The sequence below is a fragment of the Sturnira hondurensis genome, unplaced genomic scaffold (genome assembly GCF_014824575.4).
Source record: "Sturnira hondurensis isolate 20B ecotype Veracruz unplaced genomic scaffold, ASM1482457v3 Scaffold0000880, whole genome shotgun sequence".
NCBI classification, from domain to species: domain Eukaryota; kingdom Metazoa; phylum Chordata; class Mammalia; order Chiroptera; family Phyllostomidae; genus Sturnira; species Sturnira hondurensis.
This window is the reverse complement of record NW_028073511.1, coordinates 19,506,852-19,526,856: the sequence shown is the minus strand read 5'-3', so window position 1 is coordinate 19,526,856 and position 20,005 is coordinate 19,506,852. Positions and strand designations below refer to the sequence as shown.

Genomic DNA, 20,005 nt, shown 5'->3' with positions numbered 1-20,005 from the left:
TCGCGCCCCTTCCGGCTTCCCCTTCCTTCTCCCACACTCCCGCCGTAGCTCCGCCGCCACTCGGGCCTCACGTGACTTAAGACTCTGGACATGTGACCAGAGAAAGGCCACGCTGGGGCGGGATCAGGCCGCTACTCCCCGCCCTCCGGAAGCGTAATACCGAGCGCGCTTGCGCAATGGGCGCCAGGTCTGCTCTGCGACCGGGATCTTAGTGTGCTTTTTGTTTCGAAATAGGAGGCTCGGTAGCAGAGGATTTTTCGCCTTTCCTTCCCTCCGATAGCTTCCCTACGTATGGACACTAAAAGCTGCTGCTGCTACTGAGCTAGTCAGATACTGATTCAACTTTAGGATGTGAGTTCTTCCACTAGACGCTCTTCAGAGGAACCAAGGTAACCGCGCCCGTCGGCCCAAGGAGTGCGCGTGCGTTGGAGGGGTGGGCGCGCCAGACGCTCTCCCTCTTGCGCAGGTGTGGCAAGATGGCTTTCCCAGGCAGCGGAGAGAAATTTGCTTTCTTACGGTAGAGGGGCCTCTTTGGCTTCTGTACGTTGCGCCCAGTAGAGCTGTCGCTGCTGGCATCACCAATCCGCCAGGCCCTGTGCCATCCCCACACTGGGAAGCTTTATGCAAATACTTTACCCTGCCTAGAAATTAGTGTTCTCAGCATATCAAAAGAGGGTGTTAGAGTCACTGATTTCAAAGTTTTCTACTCAACACTAGTTCAGTATTAGTTAACATCAGTGCAACGGAATTTTTCCAAACGAGCTTTTTCCTCCTCCTAGGGAAGAGGAGTAACGGAGGAGAGAAATAACACATGTGAAATTCTCGTCTGTTACAGCAAAGTTGTTAATAAGAGCGAAAGTTAAACAATTGCTTGTGTGAAGAATTCTGAAGTCCCAAAGTGTTAGACCCACTTACTACCTTTGGCAGCACTTCTAATCTGGTTCTTGCCTAATCTGTCCCTAGAGTTCCTCCACCCATCAGATGTTTACACTACGCATTTACTTCTTCACAGTTTTCTCATGTGCTCCTCAACTTTCTTTTCAGTTTTAATAATAGCCATAGCACAAATCAGTGGCATTTGCATTATCCTTAATCTGCCAACAGAGTTGCTCATTAACTTATTCTTCTCTTTAGGCAATTAGAAAACAGTGGAATGGAAAGCAAGTGCTGTGGTCATCCCATGTTATGCTCCTTGTCAACAATGTATACATTCTTGCTAGGGGCCATATTCATTGCTTTAAGCTCAAGTCGCATCCTATTAGTAAAATATTCAGCCAACGAAGGTAAGTTAGGACTTGGGATATTTACAGAGTGCTTCCAACTAATTACACGTTCTTTCTCCTGATTTGGGTTTTCTTGTGTATAAAATGAGACTAATACCCTCTCAAGTACTCTGCGTCATGTGAATGATGAAGAATGTATAAATTTGACTTTTTTAACCTTTCATTCCTTAGCAAGAAAAATTTTTGATGTTTTGTCAAATTTGGGTCAGTCAAGAACTTGTACAGGACTGATCATAACATATGACTATTGCTTTAATCAACTAGTATTTCTGGGTCTGTAGCAATATGTATAATTATAACTAATTTTGAGATAGGCAAGAGGATATATTTTTGCATTTTTGATGTACTACCTTAATTACTGTATCGGTGGGACAGTGCGGATTATAGCTTTGGTAAATACATGCTCAAGGAATCTTTTATGTAAGAATTTGTATTTAAACAGTTTAATTCCATAAAACTGTACTGAGAACCTTTTATGAGTTATTAAGGACACATAAAATTATGACGCAGTAACATTTAATGGTCTGCTTGGAAAGTCAGATGTGTATATTTCTCTGCTTCAGTTAGTTTATCTGCCAGACCCTAGAATAAGTGTAAGCAGGTTCAAAGTGCAGATGACGTAGACCTAGTTCTCAAGAACTCTGTTTATTAGGAAAGACATCATGTAAATATATTGTGAATATATAATATAATAAATGCAGTTCTATACCAAGGATGAAGAAATAGTTTAGAGTAGAAAGTGGTTTATTCTGTCTGGGAGAGGATGATGTGGAGTGCAAAGGGATAAGGGAACACTTTCTTGAAAAGGTGACAGTTGAGCCACAAGATTACAGAGTGATCAGGGGCATTCCGAACAGAGTCAAGAGACTGTAAAAATGAACAGATGCATAAAAGCAGGATGGATTGTGAGAAGGTGTAGTTCAGAATTACAGACCAAAAACTTTAAGAACTCAGAGGAGAGGGGAAAGGCAGGCTTGGCCAGAGAGAGAAGTGATGATCAGATAGTTGAGGACTTCATATACTATGCTAATGTTCTGGGACTTTGTTCTCTAGACCTGATAGTCTGGGGAGTAAGGAGTGCCTAAAGGATTGTAAACAGAAGGGAAAAGTGAAAAAGACTATTACGGTAGGTGGATGCAGGATGGACAAAAGGGGAAGGGACTGGAAGTGAGTAGCCAATTAGGGGATTATTACAAATTTAAGCCTTAGATGATGGAGACTAACCAAGGCTTTGGAAGAAGGAACAGAATAGAGAAGATAGGGTAGAGAAATACTCTAAACATAGGAAAGACAACTTGGAGAATGTATTGAACATGGAAGTTAAAGGAGATAGAATTCTGGATAGCTCAAAGTTTTGTTGGGAGTGGTAAGTGGGTCATGGATGTTCTCAGCTGAGATGAAGACTATTAAGAAAAAGAACTGGGGGGGGTGGGCTGGGATGAGAGTAAAAGACAGAAAACTGTACTTGAACAGTAATTAAGTAAATTTAAAAAAGAAAAAAAAGATTGGACAGAGTTTAGAGAGAATACAGAGTTTTAGTTCTGTACCTTCATGAAGCCAGTAGCTGTGTATTATTCGTTGCAATAATGGATAAATACAAGGTAGTTATTAATATGCATGTGTTAGTAAGCATTAAATGTTCCAGAATACAGATCTGGAGACATTAATATTAAATTGACATTTAAAATTCTAGAGGCAGGGGGCTCATTCAGAGTAAGCATGCAAAACAGGAAAACAGCCAAAGACAGAGCTCCAAAGAATGCCAACATTTAACAGGCATGGTGACGCTCAGAAAGATGCTAAGAAGGAATCGTTAGCAAGAACTAAATGCACATGACTCAGATGGAAAGGAAAATGTTTGAAGACAGAAGGAGTTGCAACATCATAAGATAAGGATTAAAGCATGCCCTTTGGAATTAGTAATTAGAAGATACTCAGTAATCTCAGGAGAAGGTAGGTTGAATACAGTGGTGGGATGAGAAACAAGAATGCTTGGGGACAAGACCTAAATGGAAAGTGGGCAAAATGGAGATAATGAATGTTGACAGTGTTTTATTGAGAGAAGGAGAAAGTACAGTAGTTGGAGGGGTAGGATCTTACACAGTGTCCTTTTTTTTTTTTTTTTGGATGAGTGGGCTTTAAGCATATTTATAGGCCAAGGGGAGTAAATCAGTTAATAGAAAGATAAAGGGGATATTGAAGCCAGAGGAATTACTTATTGGAGCAAAGTCCGTGATAGGGAAGATTGTAAAGGGCAGAATGGATGCATAGTGGGACCATGGCCCTTTTGGAGGGACTAAAGGGATACCAATAAGGATGGATGTAATGTAGACAAGGTATGTGAGTGTGGCAGAAGGTATGTGCACAAGGTATGTAAGTGGAGGGAGTTGCCACATGATGCTGAGACATAGTTTAGAATCAACCATGAAAGAAATACAAGGGAAAAAAAAGAATAAAAACAAGAGTAAGTTAAAGAGCAGTGACAAGATTTTGAGTTATATTCTGAAGCCTCCACCCTAACCCTGTTCTTGTGTGTGCATGTTTGCTCATGTGTATCAAAATAGAGATCAATGCAGAGTGTTACTGGGGGAAAATAGAGTGTGATTTCAGTCTAGCTTTGAGCTCAGAAGAGGAAGGAGGAGGTCTTTTAACTAGGCGTTGAATGATGTGAAAAAAAGTGTTAACAGGCAAATAACGAAATTCAGGTTAACATTTATTAGTTGCTTTATTATTTTGCACCTTGCTAAGTGCAAAGCAACATTAAGTCCCGGGTATGTAAAGATGGCTGATGTGGTCCTTTTCTCATAAGGAGCTTACATTCTACAGGTAAGACACACACACACACACACAAAATAACTAATACAATGTGATGAGTACTGTTAACAGAGGTTTATAGGAGGAGCTACAGGATCAGAGGTGAATAAAGAATTAATTATGCTTAGGTTGTGAAGGTCAAGGTAAGCCACAGAAAAGAGGAAGAAAGCATATTCTGGGCAGAAAGAGTATTGAATTGGTGTTTTTCCTTTGTACTTGACCAATTTGGGTTTTTAATATGATGAACAAAGTAAAGAAGCAAATGTTTTCAAAAAACGGGAAAATCCATTCCTAAAAATAGTACCTAACAAGGTTTGTGTTTGTTTTGGCCAAAATTATACAGCAAGTTGTTCGTAAGCATTTGGAAATGACAGCGTTAACAGCGAAGACCAAGGCATATTAACCAAACCTCATTTCCTAATTAGATTGACTTGTACATTAGGATGGCTTCCCAACATGGGTTTTGGGGGGGGTGTCAGAGTATTTTCTCTCAGCCCTAGAGTAGCCAGGACTCTGGACCAGGTGCCTCTTGCCTGAGATAGCTTCCTTTTCTCCCAATGTATCATTTGTCCCAGAATGCCAAACAAATGCTGTCTGTGAGTGCCATGATATGAAACAGAGAGGAAAGAAAGCTCTTAGTTAAGGGAATACCATGGAGTGTACCTCGAGCGGGGCACAAGGCTCACAGAGTCACACAGGAGGTACCATGAACTGAGGAATAATTCAGCCAGGTCAATTCCTAGCTGCTGGAGGAGTCGGGCCCTGAGTATGTATGTATTAATGGTAAATTTAGAAGATTGTCTGTAATGCCATGCCACCAAGCTTTTATTGCCTGTAGCCCTGTCCTCCTCAGCATATTTACCTGCAACTTAGATAAAAACATGAGAGGCATATTTATCAGATTCAAGTATAATAAAATGCTCAATGGGGTAGAGATAGATCAAATATCAGGTGAATTAATTTAAAAATCCAAAAGAGCAAAGCCAGTTGGATGTATGTTAATATAACTAGTATAAAAATCTAGCTTTTAAGTTTAAAGACAACTCTTATTAACTGTATATAAGCATTGTATGGAACAAAATTTATAGTTAAAAACATTTTTGTTACATTTCAGAGAACAAATATGATTATCTTCCAACTACTGTGAATGTGTGCTCAGAACTAGTGAAGCTGGTTTTCTGTGTGCTTGTGTCAATCTGGGTTATAAAGAAAGGTGAGTCTTGAAACAATACTGCATGCATGTTAAAAATCAAAATACAGAATCGAAAAGTCTTAGAAGTGACAAGAACATTTACATCATTTAGCCCATTAATTTTACATATGAGGACCTAAAACAAATATAAGTATGATTATCCATGTTTTGAAGTGGAGAAACGGGCTCAAAGAGAGAGCTTATGCAGTTCTGGGTGTCGAGGCAGAGCTGAAACGCCAAGCCGCGTTTTCTAGGGTCCTGTCGATTCATTGCTGTGGTTCGTGGCTTCTTTCTGTAGTGGGTCACACCGTGAGTGAGTTTGTGTTCAAATTCAGGATTTTTTAAATTACTGCTGTCTGGCTTCCTGCGAAGCACATCACAAAGCAGTCCCCATTTCCTGCAGGGGAGGCAGCGTAGTGCATTGGGGTCAGGGAGACTGTATTTTGGGGCAGATTATTTTAACTTTTCTGAGCTCTGGTTTCATCAACTAACAAGGATATTAATCCTCACATGTAAAGTACTTAGCCCTTTGTGGTTCTTAAAGTGTATTAATTCTTCATGCACATTTCCTAATTATTATTGAGCCTTTGCTCTCTACTGTAATGTCTTCCATGTGAGGTAAACAGAATTTATTAAAGGGCTTGTCTGAGGAAGATGTCTTGTGATACTCAAGAGTTTCAGTCTATGCAAAGTTTCTAGTTAGTGAAATATGTTTCTTGATCTCATGAAATTCACGCACTATTTTCAGGGCTTAAATTTAAATTTTCTGTCTTTTTATTTTACATTCTCTCTTACAGTACCTTCCTTTGTTTTTGAAAATCTGGAAGTGGTGCAATAACTCAACACTAGAATTAGTAAAATTTGATTTTCCCTTCTCCTCCAGATAGAAATTTTCACCTACCGTCTCCCTTTCCTGACCCTGCCCCCCCCCCCCCCCCCCCCCCCCANCCGGCCCCCCCCCCCCCCCCCCGCAACACACATAAACACCATGGAGAGAGGGGGCTAGGGAATACCAGCAGGAACTTTCTGAGTTTTTTCCTACTTATTTTAATTTGTGGATTTTTCTCTTTATTTTATGCCCTCAGAGTACTAAGAGAAACCATAAGAGTATCCTGAGTTGCCTTAAGTGATACTTCTATCTGAGGTTAACAAGAATAATGAGAATCAGTAATCTTGAAGTGTTGCCGATTGTCAGTGATGATGCACAGTGATAGGGTGCAGAAGGATAATAATGTAATAAGGAAATTCTGTAGTGTCTGATTTCTTAAGGCTAATAGTCACTTATGGAAGCAAGTTCATAAAGCCCCTTTTAAAGAATTATGCCAAAAATTAGATACAATTTACTGTCTATTAAAAATATGAGCATTTTCATCAAGATCATTTATTTATTGCTGTGTTTCTTTCTTTAGATCATAAAAGTAGAAACTTGAGATGTGCTTCCTGGAGGGAATTCTTCAATTTCATCAAGTGGTCCATTCCAGCCTTTCTTTATTTCCTGGATAATTTGATTGTCTTCTATGTCCTTTCCTATCTTCAACCTGTAAGTAGATGTGACAAAATAGCATTGGGAAAACACAAATAAATGAATTTCAGGGCTAATCCTTTTTTTAAAAAATTATTTTCCTGGGCATGGTTAGTTTCTTTCCCTGGCCTTTCTGAGGTTTGACGAGAATCATCTGAGTACTGATTTACCAATCTGCTTGCCAGATTCACTGGTAAAGTTTGCTGTATAAAACTTTCTGTTTTGTGGGAGTTGCTTCCTGGCCAGTGAATCTGGATCCATGTCTCTTTGTGTAACCTTAATCAATCTGCCTATTTTCTGAGCCACCCTATCTATGATTACCAGCCTCTAATACAAATCTCAATATTTAGGTGCTCCAAGGAGACTTAACTCAAAATTATACACTCGGTGCACTGCTCTTTCTTATACCTGCTTGATAATAGTTTATTTGTATTCTTTTTGTACGATTTTCTTTTTGTTAGTCTTGTCATTTCACTAACAAGTACTTTAAGGGTAGAAATTGTCTTCTCCCAACTCTAAACACTTCTTATATAACCGATACTACTGGAATATTTTAATCTCTTTTGGCATTCTTCATGCAGATTTAGAGAATCATTAGTAATCAGAATTAAAATCGGTCTTCTGCTCTTACCTGTTACTTGGTTTGGGTCATTTGTTTATTTTTTTCTTAATGTTTTATAAAATGAGCATTCTTGTTCCCATTGTTGCCAACATGTGTTACAAGTTCCTTTAAAGCATAAATTCAGGCATTTCTATTATGAATAAGATTTTTATTCATTCTAGTTCTCTGTGTGAAGCCTCTTAAATATAGCCAAATTATTTTGTGAGGAGGGATTCATAGAGAACTCTAGTTGAAAACAGGAGTTTGATCCTGTTGCACAGTGTAGAAGCCATGTAACTAGGCAAGCCCCAAGTACTCTAAGAGTCAGTCGCCCATTTGTAAAAGAAAATAATATTACCATACCTGCTCAAAGGCAGGGACCTGGGCCAGGTGATCACCTAAAGTTCCTTTCAGCTCTGTGATCCATGTTATTGTTAGTAAGTGTCCGTTCACCTAAAATGTGTCCTCCCCTAAATTCATGCTTCTACTATATTTTTCAGATCTGAGAATTCCCATACCTGGTGACACAATTACTCATATTCAATAAGTATATATTTGTTATATTTCATTTGTACTCAACATATTACCGATAGCTCTACATTTATGTTTTTCCTACATTGCCCATTACCAAGGTAGGATTACAATTTCCTGTTTTTCTTTCAACCTATTGCTTTGCACTTCCTTCCTGATTATGTACAACCACAAATATTACAAAGTGAATCACGTGGCTGTGTACTGCTGGAAGGAATGAAATAGACGTACATGGAAGTTTTAGGGCAAAGAGCTCTAGTGTTTTGTGTATTCTGTACTAGTGCATGGAAAGAATTTTCAGAAGTCACCAGGCCCGCCGGAGTGCTCGGTGGGTACACTCGCACGGCCGTGGTTGGGACTGGGCAGAGCCGCCACTTCCCCACTGCCCTTACGTCCTCCTCACCCTTCTACGTAGCAGCTCACAGACACTCATCTACAGAGACGGACACTGAGAACATCTGAAAGTAGCAACCCATAAAAATTCAGTAGAAAAACAACAATGCTGTAGTCCTGGAATTTTTGTTAATCATTATTGGATTTACTGTTACTTCTTTAATTCAGCTGCACGTTGGCCATATGTGCTGGTTATATAAAAGTGTTGATACTCTGGAGTTTAGCCATCTTAAAATGACAGGAAGGAGGGAGGCAGGATGAACTAAATCCAATTTATTTTTAAAAAGTGTTTACATTGTTAGATCCAATTATATAAGGAACAATGATAGAATTTCATACTTTCTAGGCCAAAATGTGTGTGTGTGTTTTCAGTTAATAGTCTCATATGTGAAATATGACTGAATTTACAAAGACAGACCTTTATAAAATTTGACTAACACATTTCTGAGTTTTTAGAACAATGTGAATAAATCCTAAGGACTGTCAAATATGAGTTTGGTAGTGAATCACTGACAGTTCAGCCAGGAAAACTGATTCAGTTCCTACAATAGTAAGGGTACTTAAAAACCTTTATCTCATTTACCTTAATGTATAAATGGGCCTAACAGAACCTACCTACTCTCTAGCCATAGAAACAGTATTGAAAGACTATAAAGCACTTTGAGAGCTCAGAACAGTATTCTTTGGAAGCATGGTAACTGTTATTTCAGACAAACCTTTAACGTTTGTAAGTATTTCCAGATCTGCACATACAGATTATTTACACAGGCATTTGCTGAATTTCAACACATTTTGAAAGCCTGTACAATAATTTGATCATATCTGCATAAATTTAACGAGCAATAAAAATGGAATTTAATCTTCTAGTGAAGTAGCTGCCCTAATAACCCCTCCGGTTTTTGACCAAAAAAGCTTTTCTTGTCAGGTGAACCACCAAGCTGGGAGATTTCTGAGGTCAGTACTGTATTTGGATTGTAACTCTATCTTCCCTTTCTTTCTAGGCCATGGCTGTTATCTTCTCGAATTTTAGTATTATAACAACAGCTCTTCTATTCAGGATAGTGCTGAAGTAAGTAACTTGTTGGGAAAGCACATGTGGTACTTTGGAACGGCGCAGCCTCCTTTCAGATGATATACCCAGAGCACTGAGCCCTCCGAATCCCAAGGCCAGGATTTTATTCCTAATTGGCTTTGTGTGTTGGCAAGGTGCTTAAGCATCTGGAAAGCAGCTCCATGGCTAGCCTGCCTAAATCCTCTGTGAGTCTGTGTTCCAAATGTTTTTTCTTAGCATCCCCCCCAACCCCCAAAAAAGATAATTGATGGTTACGAGTTTAATTTTTAGTGCCAGATTTTTAACAAAGAATTCATGGAGTGGGTTGTCTTTTTTGTTTGTTTGTTTTGTTTTTTTCCAGAATCTCTATTACAGTAATAAGGAACCAAGAAGTTCCTAAGATTAATACACATTTGTTATTTGGAGTTTGGAGATGATAAAAAGTGGCAAAATCTTTGTTAAACTACTTGAGATAAGTACGTGATTTAAGTTCTAACTGGCTGAGGATTTGCATGAAGAATCATGTCACATTAACATTAATAAAAGTGGTAGATTTTTAAACTTCAAAATTCTATCACCAGTCTTTCCTGTCTCTAGGAAGACCTTTGAATAAAATACATATTTTGAACTAAACAGACCTTGCTGCAAAAGCCAGAATGGCTTTTGCCAGAATGTTCTAAGGTGAAGCAGGATCTGGGCACTTAACTCCAGTTTGATCTGTTACTTAATGATGACGATGATAAAAAATAAAGTTAACTTCTTGTTATGTTTGTTGTGATTGTTTTTCTTTAATTTCACATTCACTTTCCCTTTTTCATTTCTTATTTCTCAATACGCTGTGTCGCAGCATGCTCGTTCATTTGTATGTATAGAACAATGCATGGCTCGGTACATAGACACTCAGAAAATGGATGTGGAAGCCATGATGCCTTCAATGTATAAATTACATGGAATTCTTAAAAGATTTTTTTATCTTAAGGAAATATTCTATTTAATGATTGACATAACAGAAAAAATAAACAATTCATTCAGTTTAAATATTGCAGTACACTAAAGTTTTCTTTTGCATCTTATTTTTTATGACATTTTTTCCACTATGAATTGTGACAAGAGTTCAATGAGCATATTAAAGAATGCTATTCCTAAAATGTTTTGGAGTCTTTAAAATCAACATGAAAGTCACTGTGTAGGATTAAAAGTTGGCTTCTGAGAAAATGTATGTAAGCGATACTATTTTTATATTGGTTTCTATGATAAAATTACAGTTGCATTTCCATGAAGTAAAGTTGACTCTGACACTTAATAAAAGACTCACTATTTAGTAAGGAAGCAAAGGTCTCAAAAACATGCTTTTTTTTTTAAGTGAAACTTTTTTTTTCGTCTGAATGATAGTTAATTAGCACACATGGTACTATATTGTATAATATATAATGTGTTATTTCACTGTATTATGTCAAAATTACATCAGTTTAAAGCTAAACTTGCCAAAGAAAAGATACAAAGTACGTAATGCCTGAGTTGAAATTGGCAGTGCTTTGACTCCAGGGCATGAGCCTTGGCTCTGAGGCCAAGGTGAGGGGCCGCTAAGAAAGACCCTGCCTACCCAGAGCAGGTTCAGCTGCTCTGTAGGCAGTGTGGCCAGGGAGCTTCTTGGCCAGGCAGTGATGAGAAAACATTAAGGACTCAGGACCAAGCACTGCTCTGAAGGTCTTTCTACTGTGTTTTGCATCTTACCTTGATCCCATGAGGGAGGTACTGTTATTGTCCCCATTCATCAATAGATTTCGTCTCAAGCTGAGTCTGTTCTTAGAGCCCAGAGTCACTGAGCATTTTGCAGTGTCGGGTGGCTTCCTTTGACCTAGAAGAGAGTGTCAGGGTGGACAAAGCTGGGGAAAGAGGAACCAGCTTAAAGTGAACTGCTTGCCTTCTGGCAGAAAGTGCCACCACCATGGGCAGAGTGGGCCTGTTAAGTTTTTAAGCATTTAACAATTTATATTAACAAAGTTAATTCTTACTGTAACCAAATCCAAAATTAAATGTTTAATAAACTTTAAATGTTTGCTGTAAATACTATTAATTATATTATTGCTAGTTTTAATGAAATTAACTTTGTTATAACTCAAATTTAAGATATTTTTTCACATATTTTACCTCTTAATATTGAGAGCAGTAATTCTCATTCTTAGACATGCATTTGCTTTGTGGTTAATATCTGTGTTTTGATTTCTTGGAAGTTATTTATATTAAAGAAACAATAAAATTACTTCGTTTTTGTTATTTCCACAAGCACTTACTTAGTTCCTAGAGTGGTTCTTAGTTCCCGATTTGCCAATCATTACTGAAGCTACTCTGAATAGTACAACTAATATATAATAGTAATCTAATACTCTTATGGGAATGCTTTTTAAATATTTTCTATTACTATATTTTAATATCAACTCAATTTTGTATTTTGACTATTTTGTTGGTGGTGATTTATGTTGTCTATTTTTCCCTATTATCTATTCCGTGAATCATTTGATGGTCTGCCCTTGGCAATAAAATTTTGACCTAAGAGTAACAGGTTAAGTTCTATCACATATTCTAAAATGGTTTACCATAAATCATCTTTCATTTAGAATACTATAGTTCTCTCATATTTCACTCTAGCAGAGTCATCAAATACCCCCCCACACACACTAATGAAGAATATAAGGCCACATCGGCAGGAAAAAATAAGTCTGGTGACTAATGCAAGAATTAATTGGAAGAATTCAAACTGGGAAAAGAGAAAATATTGCCATCCAAATGTTTTACTGTCTTTTCTAGAAAACCCCATGTGAATATATACTCACTTCTTTGAAGTATAGACATTGCTTCGAAGTAGAAACTGGTGGCAGGCCTCAAAGCCTCAGTGGTTCGCTCCCCACACTTAGTAAAGTTGTATAATCTTGTTTGCTTCGGCTTTAGTAAATAATTTCAACATGAGCTTTGAGATTTGGAGGCAAAAGATAACTAAGATCAGCACTTATTTTCACCTAAGAAGTGCATGTGTTTCTCTAATTTCTTCAAAAAGAAGCTGTGGGGAAAAATACATTTTGAAACATGATGTTGTATCTTAGAAGTTATGGTCAAGTTGGGTTACTCTGAACCAGCAGAAAAATAAAAGCGGAGCTCAGTAGCATTCCTCCAAAATCATTCATTCACTTAGTAAATCTTTTTACAATTTTTCATCATAAATCTGTTCCTGGTCACGTTCTTTGTGGTACTAAAAATATGTTCAGTTTCTTATAAAAATAGTTATAAATGAAAGATTTTCACTTAATTATTTTCATACTCTGCCTTGGTTCACTGCCACCAAATAGGGTAGAGCTGCCCCATCTCACATAATTTGGACCTAATTGTTGAGTTTCCCCTCGATTGATGGGCACCTCAAAGTGAGGAATTATTTTTAAAAAAATACATACTTTTAAACAATTTTATAGATAAAATGCATTACGATAGGTAAACTGCACCCAGTGTATTCTTCATTCTTTTAATGAAAAGCTAAAGGTCTTTGAGTAAGTGTAGGGTTTGCTGATTGGGCTTCTTTGGCTTTTTTCTTGCTGGAACCTACATTTATTACACATTATTTCTGGTTTTAGTTTCTTTAAAGCAGAGCAAGTCCTTAAAAGTACTTTTACAGTAGTTTCTTCTAGATTTTTATTTTCATTTATTATTCATTTTATTAATCATAAAATAAGATCAGCTATACCTAAATCAAGGCAGTTTTTTAATCTTGTGATTTCCCTTTAATTTTCCTAAAGCATTCTTAGTTTTTATAAAGACAGCAATTCTCTTCTATCACTCAAAATTTATCATTTATGTAACCATCAAAATACATTATTTTAATAATGAGGCCACCTGGCAAAAGCACATTTAGTGACAGACTGGGCAGAGGTAGACTGTGACCTCAGGTGCAGTGGCCTGACTGCAAGTGTTCCCCTCTGAGCACCAATCTGGATGTTGTACCGGGGCAGTGGGAGGGGTCAGCTGGGTCTCTGCTGTTGCCTCCACTAACCCGAAGAACAAACTCTCCCCTGCACAGTCCTCATTTATAAGAGTGCAGATTCTCAGGTGACTGCTTACTAAGTTTTATTTCCTTTGCTGGAAATCTGTCTCTAGCCTAATTTTTCTTCATTTTTATCTTCCCAAGAACAACTTTGAGTAATTATTTGCAGTTAAGTGCTGTTTAGCTTGTTTAAGGGTCTGTGTCCGTACGTTCAATTCAGTAATCTGTGGCTGTCAGAATTGAAAACTTCTAAAAGAAATGTAGATCGTTGCCTCATTTGTCTTGATACACAGTAATTGGTTATAATGATTTTTATAAACTGGGCCTTCATTTTCCAACCTGTGTTTTCGGTTTCCGTTTGATTTGCTTTCTACCACTTAATGCCTACCAGCTACACCTTCAGAAGTGTGTGTGACTAGCTCACAGTTTCTGCACTAGCCTGTCACTAAGTCCTAGATCTGGTCATTTGAGACTGTATGCACAAGAAGACATGTTTGTGTGCACAGATGTCCTGCTGTTCGGGCTGGTCAGTGCACTTAGCAGTTGTGGGGCACGAAGCTCTGGAAGCATCAGTGAAACCAGACACTTGTTCCTATTTATGTGTGCATCTTGGGAACTCAGAATTACTGCACTTAAAAGGCGGGTTGGTCTAGAAGGAAGAAATGCGAAACCAAGGCGGAGACCCCTTCCTTTTCATAAGTACATTACTCTAAGGAAGTCAGTTAACCTCTCAGAACGTTGTTTCCTCTAGAACAGGAATTGCTCGAACCACAGTTGGTGCTCAAATGCTCCACAGTTCTTGTAACTTCTAGTTCTTATCTGTTATTTTACACCTTCTGCCTTTGCTTATGTTATTCTCTTTTTCCCCACTCTGGTGTCATCTACTAGTCCATCTTCAAACTTGGACTAGATGCCGTTCCCCCAGAGGCCTCCCTGTCTACCCCAGCCTGAGGCAGCTACTCCTCTTAGTCAACACTGTACGTTCTTGTTGGCTTTGCTTGGACTCTTCCTTCCGCCTGGATACATCTCCAGTTCCCTTTGCACACAGCAAACTCCAGTGTATTGTTCACCTTTCTGCGCACGTGCCCTTTCTTTGAAGCAAGCAATGCCTGGCTCCGTTACAGACCCATGTGTCCCTTCCTCAGTGTACTCCGGTTGTTCTGTGTATCACTTGTCACGCATCATAGTGCCGTCATTTAGTTTCATGGCTCTTTCCCCGTCAAAGTGTAAACTCGAGGATGGACAGCCAGCCCTTGTCTTCCCAGGGTGCCTGGCACATAGAAGCTGCTGACTAAATGTTGAACTGAGTGAATGCACAAAACAGGATCACAATCATGCATGTCTTCTATATCTCACAAGTGTGTTGCTAGGCAAAATAAACAAAGCATTGTTAGGACTTTGTGTAACAATGCTAAAAATATTTTTCCCTTGCCTTATCAAATAGTTTGCTATAAAATGCTTTATGATTAATGGTCACAGATCTGGGAGACAACTTCCTTAAATCTTTTTTGGGTTGTGAATACCTTTGAAATTTGACAGAGCTTTGAAGGGTCCCCTGGGGTTGGGGAGTGGGCTGAGGATTCACCTACATAGAGGATTTGGCACACACTGCAAGGATTCACAAATTCATCACATTCTGGCTTGTGAAAACCAGGTTGAGTGTCTCTGCTATAATTACTTTATAGTAGGATAAAAAAATTGCTCCAAAGGTTCCTTAGTTAGGCCTACAAGCGCAAAGGAAACTTACAACGAGGTGAAATGACTAAACAGTCGTTAAGGGACACTTATTATAAAAGTGAATAAAAATACCAAGTTTAAGAAGCAGAGACACAAGCTTAAATTATGGGGAATCCTAGCAAAAACTGGCTGCGGTTCGTTCAACCAAGTCCTCAAGTGAGTTTTCAGGATAAGCAGTCGCTGTGGGAGGGGAGAAGAACGAGTAGTAAAATCCTGTTTTTCATCTTTGAACAGGAGGCACCTAAACTGGATACAGTGGGCTTCCCTCCTGATTCTGTTTCTGTCTATTGTGGCCCTCACTGCTGGGACTGACACTTCACAGCATAACCTAGCAGGACATGGATTTCATCACGATGCCTTCTTCAGCCCTTCCAATTCCTGCCGCCTTTTCACAAGTGAGTGTTCCAGAAAAGACAATTGCACAGCAAAGGACTGGACTTTTTCTGACTCTAAGTGGAACACCACATTCCGATTTTTCAGTCACATCCGTCTTGGCTTGGGCCACGTTCTTATCATAGTTCAGTGTTTCACTTCTTCAATGGCCAATGTCTATAGTGAAAAGATATTAAAGGAGGGGGACCAGTTCACTGAAAATATCTTCGTACAGAACAGCAAACTCTATTTCTTTGGCATTCTTTTCAATGGGCTAACCCTGGGCCTTCAGAGCAGTAACCGTGATCAGATTAAGAGTTGCGGGTTTTTTTATGGCCACAATGCATTTTCAGTAGCCCTCATTTTTGTAACTGCATTCCAGGGCCTCTCAGTGGCTTTTATTCTGAAGTTTTTGGATAACATGTTCCATGTCTTAATGGCCCAGGTGACCACTGTCATCATCACAACAGTGTCTGTCCTGGTCTTTGACTTCAGACCCTCCCTGGAGTTTTTCTTAGAAGCCCCATCAGTTCTTCTTGCCATATTTATTTATAATGCCAGCAAGTCCCAAGCCCTGGAACATGGACCTAGGCAAGAAAGGATCCGAGAGCCAAGTGGCCGTCTTTGGGAGCGCTCCAGTGGGGTAAGTTTGTAAGTTTGCCTGTTCTTCCTCAATTCAAAGCACGGTTACACAAGAGAATAAATAGATTAGTACTGACTTATCAAAGGATGAATTAGATTTCTGTGATTTTCAAAATTATTCAACAGACATTTGTTGGACTTCTTATGTGTGCAAGAGCTCATGTAACTGCTTTCAGGGTTCCAGAAAAAAATATAAATCACAGTCTGAAGGACCTTAAGCATTGGCTGTAAACCAACATTATAGAATGGGAACTGGAAAGTGCCTCACAGGTTTATCTTGTCCAGTCACCCTAGTTTACAAGAGTGGAAACAGATTCAGAGGGGCTAAATGTGACAGTAAGGGAAAGAACTGGCACTAAACCCGTGAGGTCTGACTCCTACTTCATTACTCTTTCCACTCCACCGTTGTTGGGGAAACAAGCCTCATTCATAAAAAGTTGACCTGGCTCCTAAGCTTTCCCTGCAGTTGTTCATAAACCACAATGCCAGGTAGGCAGGCATTGCTTATCTCACCCACTGAGGTGGTGGTTCTCAAAAGGATCTTACAAGAGAAAAATGTTTTCTAAAAATAAATACTTATGCAGCTATTCTGAATACGCATTATTCTCCCAGGTCCTTATTGTTGTTTTAGGGAATTAATGATCTTTTGGAGATTCAAGTAAGGAGTTAAATATTTGTTATAAATAAAAGATTTAAATGTACAATTTTCATGAACACTAAATATGAAATATTTAAATATTTAACACTAAATACTTATGTTAAATATTTAACACTAAATATTTATGCAATGAACACTTCATTTCCTTTGAAAAAGTAATCTATTTTTCTAGAGTTCTTGGCAGAGCTTTGCTGAACAATGCCTCTGAAATGGTTACACAACAGATTCTTCAGATGGAAAAATTAGACTCTTGGGCATCCCATGCCATGACCTCAGCCAGAGTATAGATTCAGAAGTCCTGTGTTCTTTTCCAATGGTCTGATTACACTGCTTGCTCTATTTTTTTAGGTATAAGAATATCAATTTAGGTGACAAGGCCCACTTTATATCTTTCTCCAATCTTTAGTCATTTCCCCTTAAGACCAGTAGAGGGTGCTGCTTACTTTGCTCATGTTAACTTCAAAATTCAAGTACTATACTCGTTTATTTCAATTTGTCATGATCTCATTATATATATGAAATTAACTCCCCAGGAACGTCAGTGTATATTCAGTTTCATTTGACCAGATTACATCTATAGTGTAATGTAATACCATGATTTGTTTGTGAGTTTCCACCTTGGTAATCATTAAAAACACTACATTTCTAGTATGGTTTTCATTAATCACTGATTTCATGTTTCCTTTTAGGATGGAGAGGAACTGGAAAGACTCACCAAACCCAAGAATGCTACTGAGTCAGATGAAGACACTTTCTAATTGGTAGCCAAATAATTGGCTGATCTTACAACCTTGTTTTCACATTTTCAGCCTGTGTTAATATTCATTTTTTCACTTTGATAAACCAAGAACATTTCCAAAAAAATGCCCTTTGCATATGTAACTACTTCTACACAGTTCTGTCCGAGACTTAGAGTACACAGAGGCTGAAAGGGCTAACATAAGAGTAGTAGCACGGAGACTGCATTGGTGAGCATTGCTGGAGAGAATAACAAGATAGATCCACAAGTTATCTTTCTTGTCATCCAAGGTTCCAAAAACCTTACAGGAACCAGGTTAGCTGTGCCCCATAAATACACAAATACAGATCAGTTTGCCAGATATTAATAATTATGTAGTTCTACTCTGTGCCAAAGTCTTCACTTTTTTATCATTATAAACATCACCTGGGTTGTCCCTTGAATTTTGAGGCCCTGGAGATACACATCTGGCAGTTAAAACGCTACGTGACTCTAAAGAACTCGAAGGACGGTTCCCTTTGGCTGCAACATCGATTTGAAGTTAATGTAGTCCATGTGAAATATTTTGCTGAACATGCACTTTTTCAGAAACAATCTCAAGAGTTTTAATCTATCTGTAGGATTTCAAAGGGAACTTAATTTTTAGTGATTATCTTTGGGTGGCTTTCTGTACAAATAAGCTTCAAGTTAGGTGGAAATTGCTTCCCAGTCACCAGTTATCACTTGTATTTTAGATCACTTAAGCCATGGTGAGTTTTTTCCTCCTCAGGTTGACCTTACTATTCTTGGGTTATTATATTTTGGAGTACTAAGAAGGAGCCATTTCATTGTCTTAGATATTAATTAGAACTTATGATAATTGTATATCCTATCTGGTTCCTAAGATTTGAGACACCAGCTTCAGAGTCATACCAGATTGTCAGTAAGATTAATGCCTATGAGTTCCTTTTAAAAGGGTCACTTTGCAAACAGTGACTTTGCACTGAAGCATGAGTATTATTCTAAAAAAACAGGAAGGCCAATAATAAAGCACTTTATAGTAGTGATATTTTACACTCGAAGTACATGGTATTTTTCAACATGTTTTGCATGTAGCCAGCTGACTCTGAGGTGGAAAAGTCAAGTGACAGGTAATTTTAAAATGAGAAGAAAAGCGACTTGCCATAGTCATGCAGCTGGGTGGTGGCAGGACGAGAGTCAGCTTTAGCTAATAGGCCTGTGTGATTACAAACAGCAGTACACTGTGAATGTGAGCCTTAAGGTGTCATTTTCATGCAGTCCATCTCTTTTCCCTAATTTTCATGCAGATGAACATTAAAAATATTAAATAATCATCCATGACATGCAGAATAATATGACTGGCAAGAGTTAGTGGAAATTTATAAATAAAATAATTACTAAACCTATATCTTGTGTCGCCACTCTGTCATGTGAGGTGGGATGTGGAGTACTTTTAATTTCAAAAAATGGAGTGAGGTGGAAACCCAAATAGCTTTTAAAACTTCTCTTTCAATAGATCTTGACTTGAGAGAATAGCAAAACTGTCTACCTTTTTATAGGCATTCCCATTAGAGTTGTAAAACAAGAAGAATAATATAAAAACATTATTATAACAATTTAAAAAGTAAGGAAAAACATATGTAAGAGGACCTCACTTTTAGGAAATAAAGCATCCAAAACATTTATCTTATACTACAGATAAAATTAGAATATTATTTGCAAAGCTGCTGCCTACAGAATATATTATGTAACAGATTCCACCAGTTCAAGGAGCTTGATTTTCTTATTTTTTTCACTCTCCTTTTCAGAAAGTATTTGTTGCCCAAAGTAAGATTTACTTGTGTTAACTTACCAATTAATCGGGGACAGAGCAAGAACTGGTGCTAAAATAGGAAGTTCTGAGGTGGGTGCACTCGAGTACTTACTGTTTTAAAAGGAGAATAACTGGAAGGTGATTGATTTAGAAACCATATCCTGTGATCTTAGGTGCTTGTGGAGTCAAGAGTCTAATGTAGAGAACAGTTGTCATGTGAAAAAAGTAGGTTTCTTCCCTATTCTAAAGAACGAAACTGGTAGAAGTTACAGGGTGATGGCTGTTCTTTCCTAGATTGAATCCCAGCCCAGGCCATAAGGCCATATTAATCAAAACAGCATGGTACTAGCATAAAAACAAACCTACATCAGTGGGACAGAATAGAGAGCCCAGAAATAAACCGACACCTTTGTAGTCAATTAATATTCATCAGAGGAAGCAAGCACATACAATGAGCTAATAAAGATAGTTTATTCAATGAATGGTATCAGGAAAATTGGACAGGTATGTGCAGAAAAATGAAACTAGGTCACCTCTTACATCGCACACAAGAATAAGTTCAAAAATGGATTAAAGACTTAAATATTAGGCCCCAAACCATAAAAATCCCAGAAAAAAATAGGCAGC

General features: G+C 38.2%; 1 protein-coding gene across 3 annotated transcripts; it reads left to right on the top strand.

The window, feature by feature from the left end:
- Window positions 1-154: 154 nt before the first annotated feature.
- On the top strand, window positions 155-18,971 carry SLC35A5 (solute carrier family 35 member A5). 3 transcript variants are annotated; one of them, XM_037055146.1, is made up of 7 exons: window positions 155-389; window positions 1,135-1,283; window positions 5,212-5,310; window positions 6,699-6,829; window positions 9,338-9,405; window positions 15,389-16,169; window positions 17,516-18,971. In XM_037055146.1, exons 2-7 carry the CDS (start codon window positions 1,154-1,156, stop codon window positions 17,582-17,584), a joined length of 1,278 nt encoding a protein of 425 aa, XP_036911041.1. In that variant the 5' UTR covers window positions 155-389; window positions 1,135-1,153; the 3' UTR covers window positions 17,585-18,971. The 3 variants fall into 3 exon arrangements, with proteins under 3 accessions (XP_036911041.1, XP_036911059.1, XP_036911050.1); XM_037055155.1 differs by lacking the exon at window positions 155-389 and adding an exon at window positions 412-466; XM_037055164.1 differs by lacking the exon at window positions 1,135-1,283 and having other exon boundaries at window positions 157-389.
- Window positions 18,972-20,005: the final 1,034 nt, after the last annotated feature.

Excerpts from the sequence above, each read along its gene's own strand:
- SLC35A5 (XM_037055146.1), top strand. The coding sequence starts at position 1,154 with ATGGAAAGCAAGTGCTGTGGTCATCCCATGTTATGCTCCTTGTCAACA. Across the intron at positions 6,830-9,337 it reads TCCTTTCCTATCTTCAACCT|GCCATGGCTGTTATCTTCTC; the intron begins GTAAGTAGATGT and ends CTTTCTTTCTAG. Across the intron at positions 9,406-15,388 it reads CTATTCAGGATAGTGCTGAA|GAGGCACCTAAACTGGATAC; the intron begins GTAAGTAACTTG and ends ATCTTTGAACAG.